Raw genomic sequence first — 20132 nt, forward strand, 5'->3', positions numbered from 1 at the left:
TTAAGGTTTTTAAGCAGGGAAGTTATACAATCATATTTGAGTATTTATAAGGTAATTGTGGCCAGAATAGAAGAGGAGTTGAAGGACAGGGAGACTTGCTTGGGGAGACACTTTGGCAATAGTGTGAGCCAGTGATGGCAAGGGTCTGGAGTCTAAACTAAGACCCAGTTTAGAAGCTGGATGGGATCGAACAGATTTCTTAAAAACTTAGAAGGTGAAATTGAAAGGATTTAGTAGTGGCCATTTAGATGATGAATGGTGAAAATGAGTGTATTGTGACTATCAGATTTCTAGACTTAATGGCATAACACAGGTATGCCTCTGTTAATGAGATGGAACATTGTGTAACTGGGTATGAGGAGTAAAGCAGTTAGTTTATTTTAGGACATGTTGAGTTTGTGATGTGCAGGAACATTCAGACAGAAATACAGAACTCTAATTCAGGAGAGAGATCTGAATTCAGAATTAGGGTTTTTAGGCATGTGAGTGAATAGAGAAACGTGTCGAGTGAGAAGTACTCCCCCAGAAGCCTGCATCTATTTATTGCCGTATTCCTTGGTACTAGAAAATAAAAATGTATTAAAAAAATGTTTAGGGAAAAGTTAGCTAAGAATGACTTTTACAGCTAACTATGTTTGGGACTGTGCTAAGGACACTGAAAAGTATTTCTAAATTTTAATTATTAATTTATTTGTAGGAAATGTGCACTGTTGAAGAACCTAATGAAGAGTTTACATCTAGACATAGCTTAGAATGGAAGTTCCTATTTCTAGATCACAGGTAACTCCCATTTTTCAATTCTATAAAAAGATAATAATCATATTATAATTCTTGAAATTAATGGATTTCAAGGACAAACTGTTTCTCATCAGGGCACTCAAACTCATTATCCATTATTTAAAAAATAAAGGTTCCTCCCAAAATTGATTTCTAGTTGAGTATTTTTTATTATGGAAAAATTCATAATATTGGTTGTTTTATATGTAATTTAGGGCACCACCCATAATAGGATATTTGCCATTTGAAGTTCTGGGAACATCAGGCTATGATTACTATCATGTGGATGACCTAGAAAATTTGGCAAAATGTCATGAGCACTGTAAGTAGATTTTAATATTTCTGGTGATAATAACTTTTTAATCTGTAAATAACTATCATATTAATAGAAGGTGGTGGAATACCAACTTAGAACCATTTCTGTATTTTTGAAATATATTGGAAATTTTTTCTTTGTATATATAACTAATTCCAGTAGGAATCCTAGATCAAGTCTAAATTAAACTTCTTCCCATTCTACATATTTCAATCTATAGTAGTAAGTATAGTTTTATAATATGGCATCTAATAAACCTTGTTTTGAAGTATATAAGCTCTACATCTAGAGTAAGAGAAGTAGGTTTGTTTGAAAATTGTAATAGTATGTCAAAATATTAGAACACTATTTCATAAATTTTGATATCCAGGCCCAGGAGGTAGGGGCACATTTAAAGAATCTCTTTTAGAAAACTCATAGTGAGTGCTTCATTAATGTTACCTGCCGTTGTTATATTAGCAGAAGGAACATTATCATCGCATTTTTTGCCCTGTTCTAAACAATTTACGTACATTATTCTCTATTTTTCATCATCACAGTTGTAGAAAGTAGATACTACTATTATCTCCACGAGTAAACTGAGACACGGAAAGGCTAACTAATTTACTTACAAGCCCATAACTCATTGGTGGCAGACAGGATTAGAGTCTAGCCCTACCCCTTTACCAGGTGCTATTCATTCCTTGTTTCAGAAGTTTGTTTTTAATAGGTTTTATTTGCTTCTCTGATCCTCCTCCCCAAATCCTTCCCTCTTGAGTGTCCTCTAAATTAGATATTTAAGATACTTTCATAATGTCTTAGGCCGGTCTCATAAACCTCTCTCTATGAAAATAAAGCATGTTATATAATATCTTCAGCTATATGGAAGATTTTCAGAGTAAAGTCACTTCACAAAAACATTCCTCACTTCACGTGATAATGGGCACTAAGCTCCATGATGTATTAAAAACATCTGACACCTCTATTAGCTAGCTGGGTAATTTTGGACAAGCAGTTTGAAGTATGTAGAACTTGGTTTCCTCATTAATAGAGAGAGCAAGCGATTCCTGTCCAGCATTTCCTAAGGTTTGTTGCATGCCAGTCTATTAAAAATGAATCTTATGGTCAAGGAAAACTAGGTAACAGCTTATAATCAGTCCCCATCTCCGCACCACCAGAATCTTGACATGTATTAGTGTACTCAAGGCTTTGAGAAGACCTGTTTAACAAATTTTCCCAAGTTAATTTAACCACAAAACCCATTTGTTGCTTAATGTCATTAAAAGGCTTCCAAACTTACAATCTACAGAGAATGTTTTGGGAAATACTGTATTGTCAGTTACTTTAAATAATTAAATTTTTCTGATTTTGGTTAGTTAAGGTTTAGAATTAAATGCCTCAAAGATGCTGTACTTGTGGGGGCTGGGAGGGTGGGTGGAGTCCAGGTGTGATTACTTATTACTGTTGCCCTCAGTATGTCTTAGCAGGAGAAAGTCAGTACGTGAATAATTTATTCTTGAGTATTTGGAAATTTATTGTATGTGAAAAGTATAAGATCAGCAATAACTGGCTGTAAATTGGGCACTGTGGAAGGTATGCTAATTGCTATCTCTACAGAATAGCATTTTCTTATAATTGATGTTCTATATGTTATTGAAAAGCCAGAAGAAGAATTATATATATAGATATAAATGTGGGTGATACCTTTGGCTAAAAATCTAATAATATGAATCAAAACATATTTCTTTTCTTCTTAGTAATGCAATACGGGAAAGGCAAATCATGTTACTATAGGTTCCTGACCAAAGGACAACAGTGGATTTGGCTTCAAACTCATTATTATATCACTTATCATCAGTGGAATTCAAGACCAGAGTTCATTGTTTGTACTCACACCGTAGTAAGGTAATAATTCTTTTTACAGAATTTCTGAATATAGAAACATCCATAATGATTCTGGAATGTAATTTTATGTATAACTTATTAATGAAGTACAAAGTGATTTTTTCACCATTTTTGATATATATTTCAATTTATTATTACATTTACTTATAGGCATTATATAGAAAGAAATACAGTACAGATATGTAGAAATATATAATTCTTGACATAAATTTTATGGTTTAGAGCAGATGTTGTAACTGTCTTTTATGTACCACAGTCAGTCATGTGAAAGGAGAACTGGAGTAGATAAAGCATGCTCTTCCCTTACTTAATTCCTCTTAATTTAAGTTCTGTGTGGTTATGGATCCTTTACAGTAGCACATAAAGCTTTTGAGATATGTAGAAAAATGGAATTTGAACTAAGATATACACTGTATGTATATGTTTTAGGTTTCTGTGGTGCATAGAAAATAGTCTGGAATTTGTGATGAACAAGTAAGACACATAACAAACACTGAATGGTTGCACCTCTGCAGTATTTTAAATGAATGATCAAACACTGAAATTCTATTTTTTACCATTTATAGTTATGCAGAAGTTAGGGCTGAAAGACGACGAGAACTTGGCATTGAAGAGTCTCTTCCAGAGACAGCTGCTGACAAAGTATGTTATCCTACAGTTTTTTAAAATTATTTTTATTTCTTCCCAGTGAAAGACAAGACTCAACAAATATTTCATTTCCTTACTTGTGACAGGGTTATAACTATGCTTTCCTATTTATTTTTATATTAAATTTAATATCTTACAACCTTGTGTGCTTCTAAAAAAGATTTGAAGGGCTGCTATTTAGTGATAACTGTGTGAGAAACATGTATGATCTCAGATTTAAACTAACATTTGTTACAGTGTGCTAGGCTCTGGCTAGGTTTTTATATAAATTACAAAAAGTCATTTATTTCTCAGACATCCTTATCTGAGTAGGTGATATCCCCACTTTGAAAATATTAAAACTGAGCTTAAAGACTCATGCCTGGCAAGTTACAGTCAGATTTTGAACTCTGGTTTCTCTTTTCATTGTATCAGGTAGGAGTGTAGTATATTAGCTACCTATTGCTGTGTAACAGAACTTAATGATGTAAAATAACACACGTATATTATCTGATAGTTTCTGTGAGTCAGGAGTCCAGACACAGTTTAGTTGGGCCCTCTGCTTCAGAATTGGTCATGAGGCACAACGTTTCAGACCAGGGTCTCTCACAAGTCTGTAATCAAGGCGTCACTGGGGGCCACAGTCATCTCAAGGTTCAACCCTGGCAGAATCTGTTTCCAAGCTCACTTAGTGGTTGTTGGAAGGATTGGGTTCCTAATGGGCAGTTAGACTGAGGGCCTTGGTGCCTTGCTGGCTGATGGCCAGAGGCAATCCTCAGCTCCTTTCCAGGTGGCCCTTTCTATCAGAACAAGTATGCAAGAAGATCTAGGGAGAGAAAAATCCAGCAAGATTAAAGTCAGTGTTTTGTAACCTAATCACAGAAGTGATATCCCATCACTTTTGTCTGTTCTGTTCATTAGAAGTAAGCCACTAGATCCAGCCTACAGTAAAGGGGAGGGATTATACAAGGTTATGAATACCTGAAGGTAGGAATCATTATGAGCCATCTCAGAAGTTGCCTACAACAAGTATTTTTGACCTATAGAAAAATAAGTGGAATGAAAAGGTCAAGAATGTATATTAAAAAATGAGTTAAAATAGGCAGCATGCCAGGGGACAGAATGGGAGGATGTCATTCAGTCATTCAACAAACTTTATTAAGTACCTTCCATGCACAGTGAAGAAAACCATCAACGAAATGAAAAGGAAATCTACCAAATGGGAGAAGCTATTTGCAGATGATATATCCAATAAGGGGTTAATATCCGAAATATATAGAGAACTCATAGGACTCAGTAACAAAAGAGAAGTCCGATTAAAAAATGGGCAGACAACCTGAATAGACATTTTCCCACCAGACACGTGAAAAGATGCTCAACACCTTTCTAATCATCAGGGAAATGCAAATCAAAACCACAATAAGGTATCACCTCCTACCTGTCAAAATGGCTGTTATCAAAAAGACAACAAACAACAAGTGTTGGCGAGGATGTGCAGAAAAGAGAGCCCTCATGCACTGTTGGTGAGATTGTAAGTTGGTGTAGCCACTGTGGAAAACAGTATGGAGGTTCTTCAAAAAATTAAAAATAGGACGACCTATCAGTTTCACTTCTGAGTATTTACCTGGAGAAAACAAAAACAGTTGAAAAGATTTATGCACCCATGTTCATGGCAGGATTAATTACAATAACCAAGATACAGAAGCAACCTAAGTAAAAATGTGGTACATATATACAGTGGAATACTTTGCAGCTGTAAAAAAATGAAATCTTGCTATTTGCAGCAATATGGATGGATCTTGAGGGCATTATGCTAAGTGAAATAAGTCAGAGAAAGACAGCTGATCTCACTTATACATAGAATTTAAAAAACAAAACAAATGAACAAACAAAACAGACCCATAGGTACAGAGAACAAACTGGTGGTTTCCAGAGTGGGGCGGGGGGGGTGGTGTGTGGGCTGGGGCAAAATAGGTGAATGGGATTAAGAGGTACAGACTTCCAGTTGTAAAATAAGTAAGTCACGTAGGAATATGGTTAATAAAACTGTAATAGCTTTGTATGGGGACAGACGGGTACCAGACTTACCATGATATTCATATTTAAATGTTGAATCGCTATGTTGTACACCTGAAACTAACAATATTGTGCGTCAGCCATACTTCAGTTAAAAAAGAAGAGTGCCGGGCTTCCCTGGTGGCGCAGTGGTTGAGAGTCCGCCTGCCGATGCAGGGGACACGGGTTTGTGCCCCGGTCCGGGAAAATCCCTCATGCCGCGGGGCGGCTGGGCCCGTGAGCCATGGAAGCTGAGCCTGCGCGTCCGGAGCCTGTGCTCCGCAACGGGAGAGGCCACAACAGTGAGAGGCCCGCGTACCGCAAAAACAAAAACAAACAGACAAAAAGAAGAGCGCCTTCCCTGTGCCAGGAAGTACTGGACATCGCTCTAGCTGCTGAGAATATGGCTGCTGCTCTCATGGGTCCTATATGAAAGAATTTTTCCAATGAGGCTCTGTCTGCTTAGGGGAGGAAAATCCAGCATGTTTTTAGTGAAAGAAATTTTCTGAGGAAAGTGCTTAAATCTAGAGTTCCTTGAAATAAGGACTATCATAGAAACCAAAGTAATACATATAGAGATTGTTCTCTTTACTTCTTTTTTTCCCCTCATGCCCATGTCCAATCCTAGGAAATTCAGCTAGCCCTACTTACAAAATATACTCCAACGATGTCTACTTTCTCCCCACATTAATGTTACCACCATGATCCTCCTGAGTTTAGGGAAGAGGTCCACTTGAGATATATTTTTCAGAAATGTCCATGTGTGGATGGTTTTAGTCAGGAATCTAAACATGATCACCAAGGGAATGAGTGTAGAGAGAAGATGACCAGGCACTAAGCACTGCGGCACTCAACGTTAAGACGTGAAGGGGTCAAGGAAGAACCAATCACAGGAGACCAAGGAGAAATATCCACTGAAGTAGGAATAATACCAGGAAGCTAAGTTGTCCTAAAAGCCAAGAAAAGAAAGCGAGCGTGTCAGTGAGGAGTGAACAGTCAGCTTTGTCAGGTTCTGCTGAAATAAGTTAAATTAGATGAGTACTGAGAATTGAGCATTCAGTTCAATAACATGTATTCATTGATCAGTAAGAACAGACCAGGTGGAATAGTAATATGAGGGAAAGCTTGATTAGAGTGGGTTTAGAAGAGAATTTTCTGAGACAAGGGGAATTAGAGATGGTAAGTAGGGAAGGGTTTTACTACAAAGAGGAGAGAGATCTGGCAATAATAGGAAGCACTGGGCTAAGAAGAAGCTTTTGCTTTTTAAGGTGGGAGAAATAATAGCATATTTGTATACGGACAAGAATGGTCTGAAGGAGAGAGAAAAATTGGTGATAGGAGAGAGAGCGGTAGAAATGCTAGAGCAGTGTTCTTGAGTAGGTGAAAGAAGATGGGATCTAGTGGACAAGTGAATGGATTAGGCTTAGCTAGATAGAGGAGCAGATGATTTCAGCTACAGAAGGGGTTGGGAAACTATGGCCATTCGGCTTGATCTGGCCCTCTGCCTTGGTTTGTAACACCCACAAGCTACAAATATGTTTTTTACATGTTCTTAAGTGATTGAAAAAAAAATAATGTTTTGTGATACACAAAGATTATATCATCAGATTTCACAGCCACACTCAATCGTACATTGCATATGGCTGCTTTTGTACTACAATAGTTGAATTGTTGTGATAGAGACTGTGTGGCCCACAAAGCCTAAAATATTGACTCTCTGACCCTTACAGAAAAGTGTGCTGATCCCTGAATTACAGTAACATGAAGAAGGGTAGAACATGTGAGTATGTATGCTGGTAGGAAGGTTGATATAGTAGTGGAGCTGTGGCATTTCTCTACAGGGAAATAGGAAGTGGAGTTTGGGGTTTGAAAAGAGGGAAAAGTGTTGAATAGTTTTCTAGGAGAGTGAGAAAGTGAATGGACAAGGGAATTTTAGTCTGTTTGGCAGGCAGGATTAAGGGCTCATTGAGGGTCTTGGTCATTTATTTAAAGAGAGAACAACGGTTAGCATGTGTGTTTCTTCAGCGATGTTCAGCTGTGCAGGAACAGATGTGGAATAGGTTAATAATTGGGTTTCACCAGCACTGGTATTTTCCTAAGGGAGTATGGTGAAGGGAGATACGGGCAAGGGAGTTGATGATACATTCAAGGGTGTGTTTGTGATGATTAGCCATGATTTTAAGCTGGTTAAAGAGGGAAGAGAAAACAAGAGTGATTATGAAAATGTGGTAGAATTGATGTATTTTAGGTTCCACTGAAGGATTATTGGAGTTGGGATACTAAAGGGAATGAGGAAGAAACGGGGGGAAAGGTGGTTAAAGAGTAGGATGTTTGAAACTGAGGTTATGGAATGCTTATTTTTATTGATTATGACAAGGTCTAGGGTTTAACTATAAGAATAAGTGACTGAGGACAAGTGGATGTCAAGGTCTTCATCAAGGAATAGAGAAGTCATGGTGTCAAATAGGTGAATGTTGGTAACCTAGGAATTAAGAATCAGTGAGGGCAACATCTAACATCATACTCAGCAGGAGGAAAGCTGAAAGCATTTCCTCTAAGATCAGGAACAAGACAAGGATGTCCACTCTCACCACTTTTATTCAACATAGTTTTGGAAGTCCTAGCCACGGCAGTCAGAGAAGAAAAAGAAATAAAAGGAATCCAAATTGTAAAAGAAGAAGTAAAACTGTCACTGTTTGCAAATGACATGATTCTATACATAGCAAATCCTAAAGATGCTCCCAGAAAACTACTAGAGCTCATCAGTGAATTCGGTAAAGTTGCAGGATACAAAATTAATACACGGAAATCTGTTGCATTTCCATACACTAACAACGAAAAACCAGAAAGATAAATTAAGGAAACAATTCCATTTACCATCGCATCAAAAAGAATAAAATACCTAGAAATAGACCTACCTAAGGAGGCAAAAGACCTGTGCTCTGAAAACTATAAGATGCTGAAGAAAGAAATTGAAGATGACACCAATGGATGGGAAGATATACCATGTTCTTGGATTGGAAGAATTGATATTGTCAAAATGACTGTACTACCCAAGGCAATCTACAGATTGCAATGCAATCCCTATCAAATTACCAATGGCATTTTTTGCAGATCTAGAACAAAATATCTTAAAATTTGTATGGAAACACAAAAAACCCCAAATAGCCAAAGCAATCTTTTTTTTTAATTAATTAATTTATTTATTTATTAATTTATTTATTTATGGCTGCGTCAGGTCTTCGTTGCTGTGCGTGGGCTTTCTCTAGTTGCGGTGAGCCGGGGCTACTCTTCGTTGCTGTGTGCAGGCTTCTCATTGTGGTGGCTTCTTTTGTTGTGGAGCACAGTCTCTAGGTGCTCAGGCTTCAGTAGTTGTGGCGTGCGGGCTCAGTAGTTGCGGCTCGGAGGCTCTAGAGCACAGGCTCAGTAGTTGTGGCACACGGGCTTAGTAGCTCCATGGCATGTGGGCTCTTCCCGGACCAGGGCTCGAACCCATGTGTCCTGCATTGGCAGGCAGATTCTTAACCACTGAGCCACCAGAGAAGCCCCCAAAGCAATCTTGAGATGAAAAATGGAGCTGGAAGAATCAGTCTCCCTGGCTTCAGACTATACTATAAAGCTACAGTCATCAAAACAGTAAGGTACTGGCACAAAAACAGACTTACAGATCAGTGGAACAGGATAGAAAGCCCAGAAATAAACCCACACACCTATGGTCAATTAATCTATGATAAAGAAGGCAAGAATATACAATGGAGAAAAGACAGTTTCTTTAATAAGTGGTGCTGGGAAAACTGGACAGCCACATGTAAAAGAATGAAATTAGAACATTCTCTAACAACATACACAAAAATAAACTCAAAATGGATTAAAAACCTAAATGTAAGACTGGATACCGTAAGACTCTTAGAGGAAAACATAGGCAGAACACTCTTTGACATCAATCACAGCAATATCTTTGGATCCACCTTCTAGAGTAATGAAAATAAAAATAAACAAATGGGACCTAATTAAACATAAAAAGTTTTGCACAGCAAACAAAACCATAAACAAAAGGAAAAGGCAACCCACAGAATGAGAGAAAATATTTGCAAATGATGCAACCAACAAGGGATTAATCTCCAAAATATACAAATAGCTCATGCAGCTCAATACCAAAAAACAAACAAACAGCTCAACCAAAAAAATGGGCAGAAGATCTAAATAGACATTTCTCCAAAGAAGACATGTGGATGGCCAATAGGCACATGAAAAGATGCTCAACATCGCTACTTATTAGAGAAATGCAAATCAAAACTACAGTGAGGTATCACCTCACATGGGTCAGAATGGCCATCATCAAAAAGTCTACAAACGATAAATGCTGGAGTGAGTATGGAGAAAAGGGAACCCTCCTACACTTTTGGTGGGAATGTAAGCTGGTACAGCCACTATGGAGAACGGTATGGAGGTTCCTTAAAAAACTAAAAATAGAATTACCATATAATCCACCAATCCCACTCCTGGGCATATATATGGAGAAAACCATAATTCGAAAAGATACGTGCACCACAATGTTCATTGCAGTGCTATTTACAATAGCCAGGACATGTAACCAACCTAAATGTCCATCAACAGAAGAATGGATAAAGAAGATGTGGTATGTATACATAATGGAATATTAGCCATAAAAAATAACTAAATAATGCCATTTACAGCAACATGGATGGACCTAGAGATTATCATACTGAATGAAGTAAGTCAGACAGAGAAAGACAAATATGATATCTCTCATATGTGGAATCTAAAAAATGATACAAATGAACTTATTTACAAAACAGAAGCAGACTCTCAGAGAACGGACTTGTGGTTACCAAAGGGGAAAGGTGGATGGGAGGGGTAAATTAGGATGCTGAGGTTAACATATGCAGACTAGTATGTATAAAACAGATATTCAACAAGGACCTACTTCCCTCCATTATAATGAGGAGGAAAGAGAAGATGGTTATGTTCATATACCTGGTATGTTAATAGGTAGAGTTACATATTTGGTGGTGGCAAGTATTCTCATCGATATAAGACAAAGCTATCAGTTGAGAGGGGGAGAAAGAAGCTTAGGAACAATGGGAAAGATATGTAGTAATTGTGAAGAGTAGGAAGATGAGCCCACTAGAAAACAATGTTTCTGCTTAGTGTTGAGTATCTTTTTTAGGTTGGCGGTCATTTTAGGTTGACTATAATTGTCTCCAAAGGAACAAGTGAGCTGGAAGGCTAGGTAGGACAGGGATGGTTTAAAGTTAGATTTTAATTTGTGCTCTTAGAGGTGCTAGAGTATCTGGTAATGACAAGGAGTAGAGATTGAACGCGGTAGAGTAGAGGAAAACGTTTCTTGGAGACGAGGAGTTCCTAGAAAGCTGAGAGGCCAGGACAGGATATTAGATGAATCACCAATATGGATATTGAATTCTGGAGAAAGGTCAGAGTTGGTGTGAAGAAGATTTTGAGCAGTCAAATGCGGAGTTCCAAAGATGCTTTTAGTGCCTTGTCTGTAAACTTAAGTGTCATCTTAATTCTGTTGGGTTTTTTTTTTTCACTTTTTCTTTTTTCTGATGTGAAATATATGTAACAAAATTTACCATCTTAACCTATTTTAAGTATATAGTCGAGTGGCATTAAGTACATTCACACTGTTGTGCAAGCATCGCCACCATCCATCACCAAAACTTTTTCATCTTTCCAAACTGAAACTCCACACCCATTAAACAGTAACTCCCCATTCCCTCCTCCCTCCAGCCCCTGGCAGCCACCAATCTACTTCTGACTCTGTGAATTTGATTCCTATAGGTACCTCATGTAAGTGGAATCATACAGTATCTGTCTATATGTGACTGGCTTATTTCACTTGGCATAATGTCCTCAAGGTTCATCCATATTGTAGCATGTGTCAGCGTTTCCTTTTAAAGGCTGAGTAATATTCCACTGTATGTGTATACCACATTATGTTTATTCATTCATCCATCAGTGGACACTTGAGTTGCATCCATCTTTTGGCTATTGTGCCTAATGCTGCTTGAACATGGCTGTACAAATATGTGTTTGAGTACCTGCTTTCAATTCTTTTGAGGATATACCCAGAAATGAAGTTTCTGGATCATATGGTAATTCTATATTTAATTTTTTCAGGAGCTGTTATTACGGTTTTCCATAGTAGCTGCACTGTTTTATTTTATACATTCTTGTCAGCACTGCACAAGGGTTCCAGTTTCTTCATATCCTCACCAACACTGGTTATTTTCTGTTTTTTTTAATAATAGCCATCTTGATTGAAGTGGTATTTCTTGGTTTTGATTTGCATTTCCCTAATGATTAGTGATATTAAGCATCTTTTCATGTGTTTGCTGCTTATATATCTTCTTTGGAGAAATGTCTCTGCAAGAGTTGCCCATTTTTTAACTGGATTTTTTGTGGCAGGTATTTTTGGGTTTTGTTTTTTGGTTTTTTTGTTTGTTTGTTTTTGGTTTTTTTTTTTTGCTGTTGAGTGGTAGGAGCTCTTTATATATTCTGGGTATTAATTCCTTATCAAATAAATGACTTACAAATGTTTTCTCCCATTCCATGGTGCTTTTCCACTTTGTTTATAGTGTCCTTTGATACACTTCTGTTGCCTGTGCTTTTAGTGTCATATCCAAGAAATCATTGCCCAATCAAATGTTATGAAGCTTTTCCCTTTTTTTTTCCTAAAAGTTTTATAGTTTTAGTTCTCAACGTTTAGATCTTTGATCCGCTTTGAGTTAACTTTTATATATGGTATAAGGTAAGAGTCCAGCTTCATTCCTTTGCATCTGTTGTTTCTTTAAATAGAGAATGAAACCAAAACTTTCTGGCTATTAAAATTTTTTTTTTCATTTCTTGACCTAATATTACACAGGTACACTTCCCTTGTTATGGGGTAAAAACTGATTTTGGGGAGGAGGAATTAGCAAGAAGTATTGCTAATTTGGGAACTCTGAACTGAACCACAAGAAAACATTTATTTTACTCTTGTCTCCTTAGAGCCAAGATTCTGGGTCTGATAATCGTATAAATACAGTCAGTCTCAAGGAAGCATTGGAAAGGTTTGATCACAGCCCAACTCCTTCTGCTTCCTCCCGGAGTTCAAGAAAATCATCTCATACTGCAGTCTCAGACCCTTCCTGTGAGTACCCTAGCTTGAAAGCAGACTTCCTTTAAAGAGAGTCCTTCTAAATTGTTTATGTTGCCGGTATCAGCATTTTTCATCGACTGCCACTTTCAAATGATAAGTGTTTACATTTCTGAAATACACTAGCCTTTTCAGTGAGCAAGAGGCACATTGCTCACATCTAGCAAAGAGTTAAGTGTATAAAGTAGCCTATAAAATATGTAGGTAGTAATATTGGTCTTGTTATTTTTTAATCATCCCTCAAAAAGAAAGCAAAACTATTACAGTAATTCCTTTTTTATTGGTAGAGCCAGTAAGTAGTGTTCTTTGAGTTTGCTTTTTGAAAGTGCTTTGTGTGTATCTTGTCTTTATGAAGACTTACATAATTGTCATTAAATTAATGTCCTTCTTAATTTTTTAAAAAGAGTCTAGCACCTTTGTTTCTCAGAGTGTTAAAACTATATATAATGAAAAAGGGGGTTGTCTGAACTACTCAACATGGTGGGTAGAACATCAAAAGAGGTTAAATATAGAAATTTCTGAGATCATAGAGAAAAAATTTTTCCCTATTATAGCTATTTCTTCCTTTTAAAAAACAAATTATTTTACTGTGGTAAGAACACCTAAAATGAGATCTACCCTCTTAAATTTTTAAGTGTACAGTACATTATTGTTGACTGTAGGTATGACGTTGTACTGCAGATCTAGAGCTTATTCATTGTGCTTATCTGAAACTTTATGCCCATTAATTAATAATTCCCCATTCCCTGCCTCCTGGCCATTGGCAGTCACCATTGTGCTCTTTGATTCAATGAATTTGCCTATTTCAGATACCTCATATAATGGAGTCATGCAGTACTTGTCTTTTTCTGTCACTGGCTTATTTCACTTAGCATAATGGCCTCAAGCTTCATCCAAGTCACAAGTTGCAGAATGTCTTTCCTTTTCCAGGTTGAATAGTAGTATTTCACTGTATGTATACACCACATTTTGTTAATCCATTCATCTGTCAATAGACATTTAGATTGTTTCCATACCTTGGCTATTATGAATAGTGCTGCAGTGAACGTTGGAATGCTAGTATCTCTTTGAGATGCTGATCTCAATTCTTTTGCATAAATACCCAGAAGTGGGATTTTTAGATCATATATGGTAGTTCTAATTTTAATTTTTTTGAGAAGCATCCATACTGTTTCTACGGTGTCTGCAACATTTCCCATCCCCACCAACGGTGTGCAAGGGTTCCAGTTTCTCCACGTTCTTACCAACACTTGTCTTCAGATTTTGTTTTTTGAACAGTTTATAAGCTGTTTTTTTTTTAATTGAAGGATAGTTGATTTACAGTGTGATATTTTTGATAATAGCCATCCTGACAGGTAGAGGTGATATCTCATTGCGGTTTTGATTTGCATTTCCCTGATTAGTGACGTTGAATATTATTTCATATATCGGCTGGCCATCTCTATGTCTTTTTTGGATTAATATCTGTGCAAGTCCTTAGGCCATTTTTTAATTGAGTTATTGGTTTTTTTTACTATTGAGTTATAGGAGTAGTAACCATTTTTATATTTGAAGTTTTCCTATTTCAGATATTTTCTTTGTCCTTAAAAAAGAAGTGATTAAAAGGAATCATCTTGTTGTCATAGACTTCACTTTTATTGAATAATTTAGAAAAATAACTCAAAAACCACTTTTATTCACTGAAATGCGTTTTGAGATTGATCTTTGAAAATTATATTTTATAAAGTACTAATGCTATTCTGTTTTTGTTGACCAACCTTAGCTACACCTACAAAGATCCCAACGGATACTAGCACTCCTCCCAGACAGCATTTACCAGCTCATGAAAAGATGGCACAAAGGAGGTCATCATTTAGTAGTCAGGTAAACTCTACAGGTAGTATTCTTCTGAATAAAGATTTATTAAAGGGGAAAAAAACATCATCTAAATCTTCAGAAATTCATTTATTTATTATCCCTTTCTATGAAATTCAAAATAGTTGTTTATACATAACACTTACTCAAGATCGTTATTTTTCTGTGGAGTAGTTGTCAAACATACCAGTCCTTTTGATTATTTTTCAGGTAAACTGTTAGATTTTTTTTTTTCAATTATGGAAGACTGATAATTTAGAGCCGTTTTGTATCTAATTTCAAATACCAATCACTTTCAGTAAAGTCCAGCCAGCTTTTATTGGGAGCCCATGCAAGGTAATGTGGCAGGTGCCTTGAAAGACAAAAAGATAAATAGGGAATAGGCATTTCCAGTTTAGAGGGGGAAGACATGCCTATACTCAGCTAAAAAAGTATGAGGCTAATTGTAATTCAGTTATAAAGATGCCATGGTGATATTTCTGGTGGAAGTGCTCATTTATGGGAATGATTGTCACTCCAGTGTTATTGTCTATTTTGCTTCTAGTCCATAAATTCCCAGTCTGTTGGTCAGTCATTAACACAGCCAGTGATGTCTCAAGCTGCAAATTTACCAGTTCCACAAGGCATGTCCCAGGTATTTCTGTTTGTTTCAGTTAAGTATTTTAAAATTATAAATTGTTTCTAAGCTACTAGAGATTTTTAAAAGTACATACTTACAGGGCAGTAAATCTCAGCTGTGGGCATTTAGAATATCTGGGGATTTTTTGATTGTCAATGATATTGGGGTACCACTGGCCCTTTAGTCAGCAAGGACCAGGGGTGCTAATTGTCTTTTAGGGTGTGTGACAGTTTTGCACAACAAAAAACTATCCTGTTTAACCCCTATTGAGAAACAGTATAGGCAGAAAGATATTAAAGATGAAATGTAGCTGTTCATTTTGTTCTTCTTATGGATAGTGGAAGAATTGAGTAATTTTATTCATATATTCATCCATTTGTTTATATACAGGACATTTATTGAGTTCCTTGTATTATCAGATATTGCAGGTGCTGGCAGTAAATATATCTGTACTAAGAGACTTTATTACATCTAGAGGGAAGGACAGTTAACTACAATACAATGTACTATAGTCTATGCTCAGGGTCTGAAGTCTTGATATGTGAGCACATTAGATGGACCCTTAATGCAGCCTGAGGAAGTGAAACAGAACTTCCTGGAAGAATTGTTACTTGGACTGAGTCCCAGAGGAGGCTTAAATACAAAAACTAGCAAGACAAAGGAGAGGTATTGCAAAAGTGACACTTTTGATTATAACTTCGCAACTTGTAATTTATGACTGCACTCATTCAGTGCCTCAGACACGTTAAAAATACTACTGAGTTGTGCTAAAAATAATCCAAAAGTTTCTGTTCTGTTTGGTGTTAAAGATATCTTAACAGTATCTTAATTTCAAATAATGATCGTTAGCAATAGGTAAAAACAATGTTTTTCTAAAAATACCCTTATCATATGCGGTTATTTAAATTATATATATATATATAACTATAGCTATTATATATTATGACACTTGTACAAATATATTGGCAGTGCTATAAATTACCTAAATGTCATAATCTTGACTTTTAGCAACATATAATTGTGTAAGGTATTTATAACAGCACTGTATTATTAAATAGTATCTGGAGTTGCAGTAGTTTTTATCAGCACTGAGTCCTCAAAAGCTTTTTATTCTGAAGGGTAACAGAATTTTTATGTAAATATTTGACATATTTTCAATATTATTAGTTCATTAATCTCAAGATACTGAATAAGCATTTCTTAACATTGTAAAGGAATATTTTCATGAAATAAATAGTATCGACTATGTCAAAAATGTTAATAAGTATTCGAATCTCGTATTTCATTCAGTGATAAAGCCAAGCACTCTGCCTCTTAGTTCTGTGATTTTATTTCCCATTATTCTGCTTTCTGTGTTTATTTTTATTTTCGTATTTGTATTTAATAGAAATCCTTTAAGTGGTGACAATGTAATGTTTACCTAAAGGTATAAATAACTTTAGTTAGGATAAAATATATTTGTATGACATAAATATAAAATTTCAAATAATGAAAAATTAAGGCATGAGGGTATTAAACTTGTAATGTTTTCTCACACCTAGTGTAATCTAATGTATGATTTGATCTGGTATTGTCAACTTCAGAAGTCAGAGTTGTATACTTTGAAAAGTAATATTCAGTGTTCTCAATACAAACTTCTGAAGATAGAGTAAAAAAGCTTTTGGGGGGCATTTCTCACTTTTACATGAATTGTAGGAGACTATTTTAAGATTAAGACAGATTTCCAGTACAGTGAAATTCTTTCTGCTCTTACACCGTATCCTGTGCAGAATATTCCTGGAATTAAGTAAACGAGCTTAAGTGGTGAATCAACAAATGTGACTAAGTTTCAAGCAGTAGTAAATAGAAGCTGCCTGTAACTCAGGTGAAACAGAGAAATAAGTAAGATTGAAAACCTTATTTACTCTGTAGGTAGAATATCTATGCTTCCATTCATGTATGCATGCATTCATTTATAATCGCTTAGTCTTTAAAAGCCTAGGTTTTGTACTTGTCTGAGAACAATTTCATGGTTGGTTATCTGTCAGACTTTTACAACTTTCTAATGTCAGATTTTTATAACTTTCTAATGCACAAAGAGGACAGTCTAGGGATGACAGTTTGATGTGAACAACTCTAGGTGCAGGCTACTTTTTCAGTTGTTAAAGAGTAGAAATGAAGTTCAGTGGTAGTGCCGCAATAGGAACCTAGGTCTTCTAAAGCCAGTGTTATTAATTCATCTTGTAATCAGTCAAGATCTAGTCAGAAGCTAGACCAGAAATTTGAACAGGGGTAGTATAACAAATTACTGGTAACAGGGATTAACCACTGAAAGCAGTTAAGAGAATTCAAAAGAATACAGGGAAAACAGGTGTAGAGAGCAGCCACTAAATGTAAGTGAAAGGGAGAGTAGCCAAGGGGGAGCAACTTGGAAGACCCCCTCGACCCTCCTGAGCTCCTGCTCTTCCAGGCCAGGCTGGGACTCAGATCCCATTAGGCAGGTGTGGTTGTAGCCACTGGATGGTCCACACATTCACGGAGGTGCCACAGACTAGGGCTGGAGAGCAAGAAGCCACTTGCTGGGGTACCAGTAACATTTGCTGGGGAGCTGCCCACTAGGATGCCAGGGAGACTTGCAGGAAAGCCACCTGCTGGAGCGCTGATGACACTCACTAGGATGCTACCCATTGGCATAAAAACAAGAAGGAAAAGCACCAGAACCAGAAAGATAGGCACCTCACTTTGCAGTATCCCTCCAGCATCGTCACTGACAGGACTGCTTGTGCCTGCTGACTACGGAGATACATTTGTAGGGTCCAGCTCCAGTATCACAAAGCCGAGCAAAGACAGGTGAATTAGGAGTTGAGAGGCGATACATTCATAACTGGTGTAACATTCTTAGCTCATGATGTACTGCTTGTGTTTCACATTTTACAGTTATGAGAAGTGATTGTAAACTATGTTACACTTTTTCTGTCCACAATACTTAAGTTTCAGTTCTCAGCTCAGTTAGGAGCCATGCAGCATCTGAAAGACCAGTTGGAGCAACGGACTCGGATGATAGAGGCAAACATTCATCGGCAACAAGAAGAACTAAGAAAAATTCAAGAGCAGCTTCAAATGGTCCATGGTCAAGGGCTTCAGGTAAGTTATTACATTTGAATTCAAGCAAAGCATGCTATTTGCATTTTGGCTTCTTAGGAAATTGACTTTTCTTAATTAAAAGTGAGATGCAAAAGATACATTTCCTCAGTTTAGTTCAATAAATACTCATTGGTTATTTACTCAATAGGATTGTATTAACAGTCTCTAAAGATGATTCATTCCTAAGAGTGTTTCCATCAGCGTCTTTGTTTCTCCAGATTAGAGTCATCTTTTAGCAGGCTAATGTTTAGTAAGCTTTAAACCCATAACATCAAAATACTTTACATGTAGGTACAGAGTTTATGACTCAATCATCAGTCATTTTTTAAAAAACATACTAGTAGGTGGGATTCAAATTAGTCTCATTTGGTCAACCAACAAGGCCACTCTAAAGTTATGTCTATCCAAGGAGACTAGGACTTTGGTCAAAGGAAACTTTAAGTGAAGGCTACTTCTGTCTAATGCCGTGAATTATAAATGGTAAGTGATGCAGAGCTGCCAGTCCACAGACCTTTGAGTAGCTCTGAGTTAGGGTAACGCTAGCTGATGTAATAATCCCCAACATGTAAAAATGTCAAACAAGTGGAGGTTTTGAAATTTATAACGCTTTTTCTGACAATTAGAAACATGATAGGGTTAGGGTGACTGGAAGAATGAAAATGAGTATCATGTTTTATTCAGCAATTATTTTTTGCTCAGTGTTCATTCAGAATGACTTAGTCTTCTTGTTACTTGCGTTTTAAACTTAATTTTTAGCTGTTTTTTTTTTAATGCTCTCATTCTTTTTAACTTAGAAAGATCATTTCAATGTAATCTTTATTTTTAAAGATGTTTTTACAACAGTCAACCCCTGGATTGAATTTTGGTTCTGTTCAACTTTCTTCTGGAAATTCATCTAATATCCAGCAGCTTGCACCTATAAATATGCAAAGCCAGGTTGTTCAGACTAACCAAATTCAAAGTGGAATGAATACTGGACACATTGGCACAACTCAGCACATGATACAACAGCAGACTTTACAAAGTACATCAAGTCAGGTAACGTTATCGAGTACAGTGGGCTGTGGAGTGTTCAGTGATTGAAATGTATGGTGTTGCTAAAACAAGAATAAAGCTTCATCTTGAACATTACCATATTTAAAACTTTACTAGTAATAGAAACTATAGTATTGAGAGTGATAATTAAAATATTTTGAGCAAAATTGTTCTTAATTGTTGAACATTGAATGCTTTCAGTATTTTCACATTTAAAAATTTTGCAGTTTGCTTAAAATGAACATACGGACTAGTTCTGTGTGTTAACAAAAAAAAGACTTTGACTTGCAAGTGTCTGACTAGGACATATGTTACTATAGGTGAAGACTGTATTGTTAGGGCAGTGATGGCTTAATCAACATTCTAGGAAATTTTGGTAATTGGTGTGCATCTGTGATTATAAATCTCAAGACTTCAAATGAAATATATAAAAATGTGTAATGTCAGTCACCCACTTTGGGTGTTTGAAGAAATTCTTCATGTATATTTCATATCATCCCTGTTAAGATCATGCTCCTTTTCAAAAGTCATAGCTTACCTTCCAGCAAGATACTGAAGGCTAATTCATTCTCAATGACTACAAGTTATTCCTTGATTTCTCCCAGAGTAATATGTTCTGCCACTTCTTTTTCTGTCATGTCAGCTATTGTTAGAATGATGAG

General features: G+C 36.4%; 1 protein-coding gene across 14 annotated transcripts in view; it reads left to right on the plus strand.

The window, feature by feature from the left end:
- Positions 1-20132, plus strand: part of CLOCK (clock circadian regulator) — a 136353-nt gene that overhangs the window by 100381 nt on the left and 15840 nt on the right. For 13 of the 14 annotated variants that reach the window (XR_009519559.1, XM_060012493.1, XM_060012497.1 and 10 more), the window contains 9 exons: positions 698-780; positions 993-1099; positions 2830-2977; positions 3544-3619; positions 12692-12833; positions 14602-14702; positions 15238-15327; positions 18283-18435; positions 19264-19473. Coding sequence is in view for 13 of the 14 variants with exons in the window: in XM_060012493.1 (XP_059868476.1) it covers positions 698-780; positions 993-1099; positions 2830-2977; positions 3544-3619; positions 12692-12833; positions 14602-14702; positions 15238-15327; positions 18283-18435; positions 19264-19473 (1110 nt within the window). In the remaining variant the exon portion in view is untranslated. The remainder of the gene's footprint in view (positions 1-697; positions 781-992; positions 1100-2829; positions 2978-3543; positions 3620-12691; positions 12834-14601; positions 14703-15237; positions 15328-18282; positions 18436-19263; positions 19474-20132) is intronic. The other variant, XM_060012504.1, reaches the window with a different exon arrangement.

The sequence above is a fragment of the Delphinus delphis genome, chromosome 5 (assembly GCF_949987515.2).
Source record: "Delphinus delphis chromosome 5, mDelDel1.2, whole genome shotgun sequence".
In the NCBI taxonomy this organism is placed as follows: domain Eukaryota; kingdom Metazoa; phylum Chordata; class Mammalia; order Artiodactyla; family Delphinidae; genus Delphinus; species Delphinus delphis.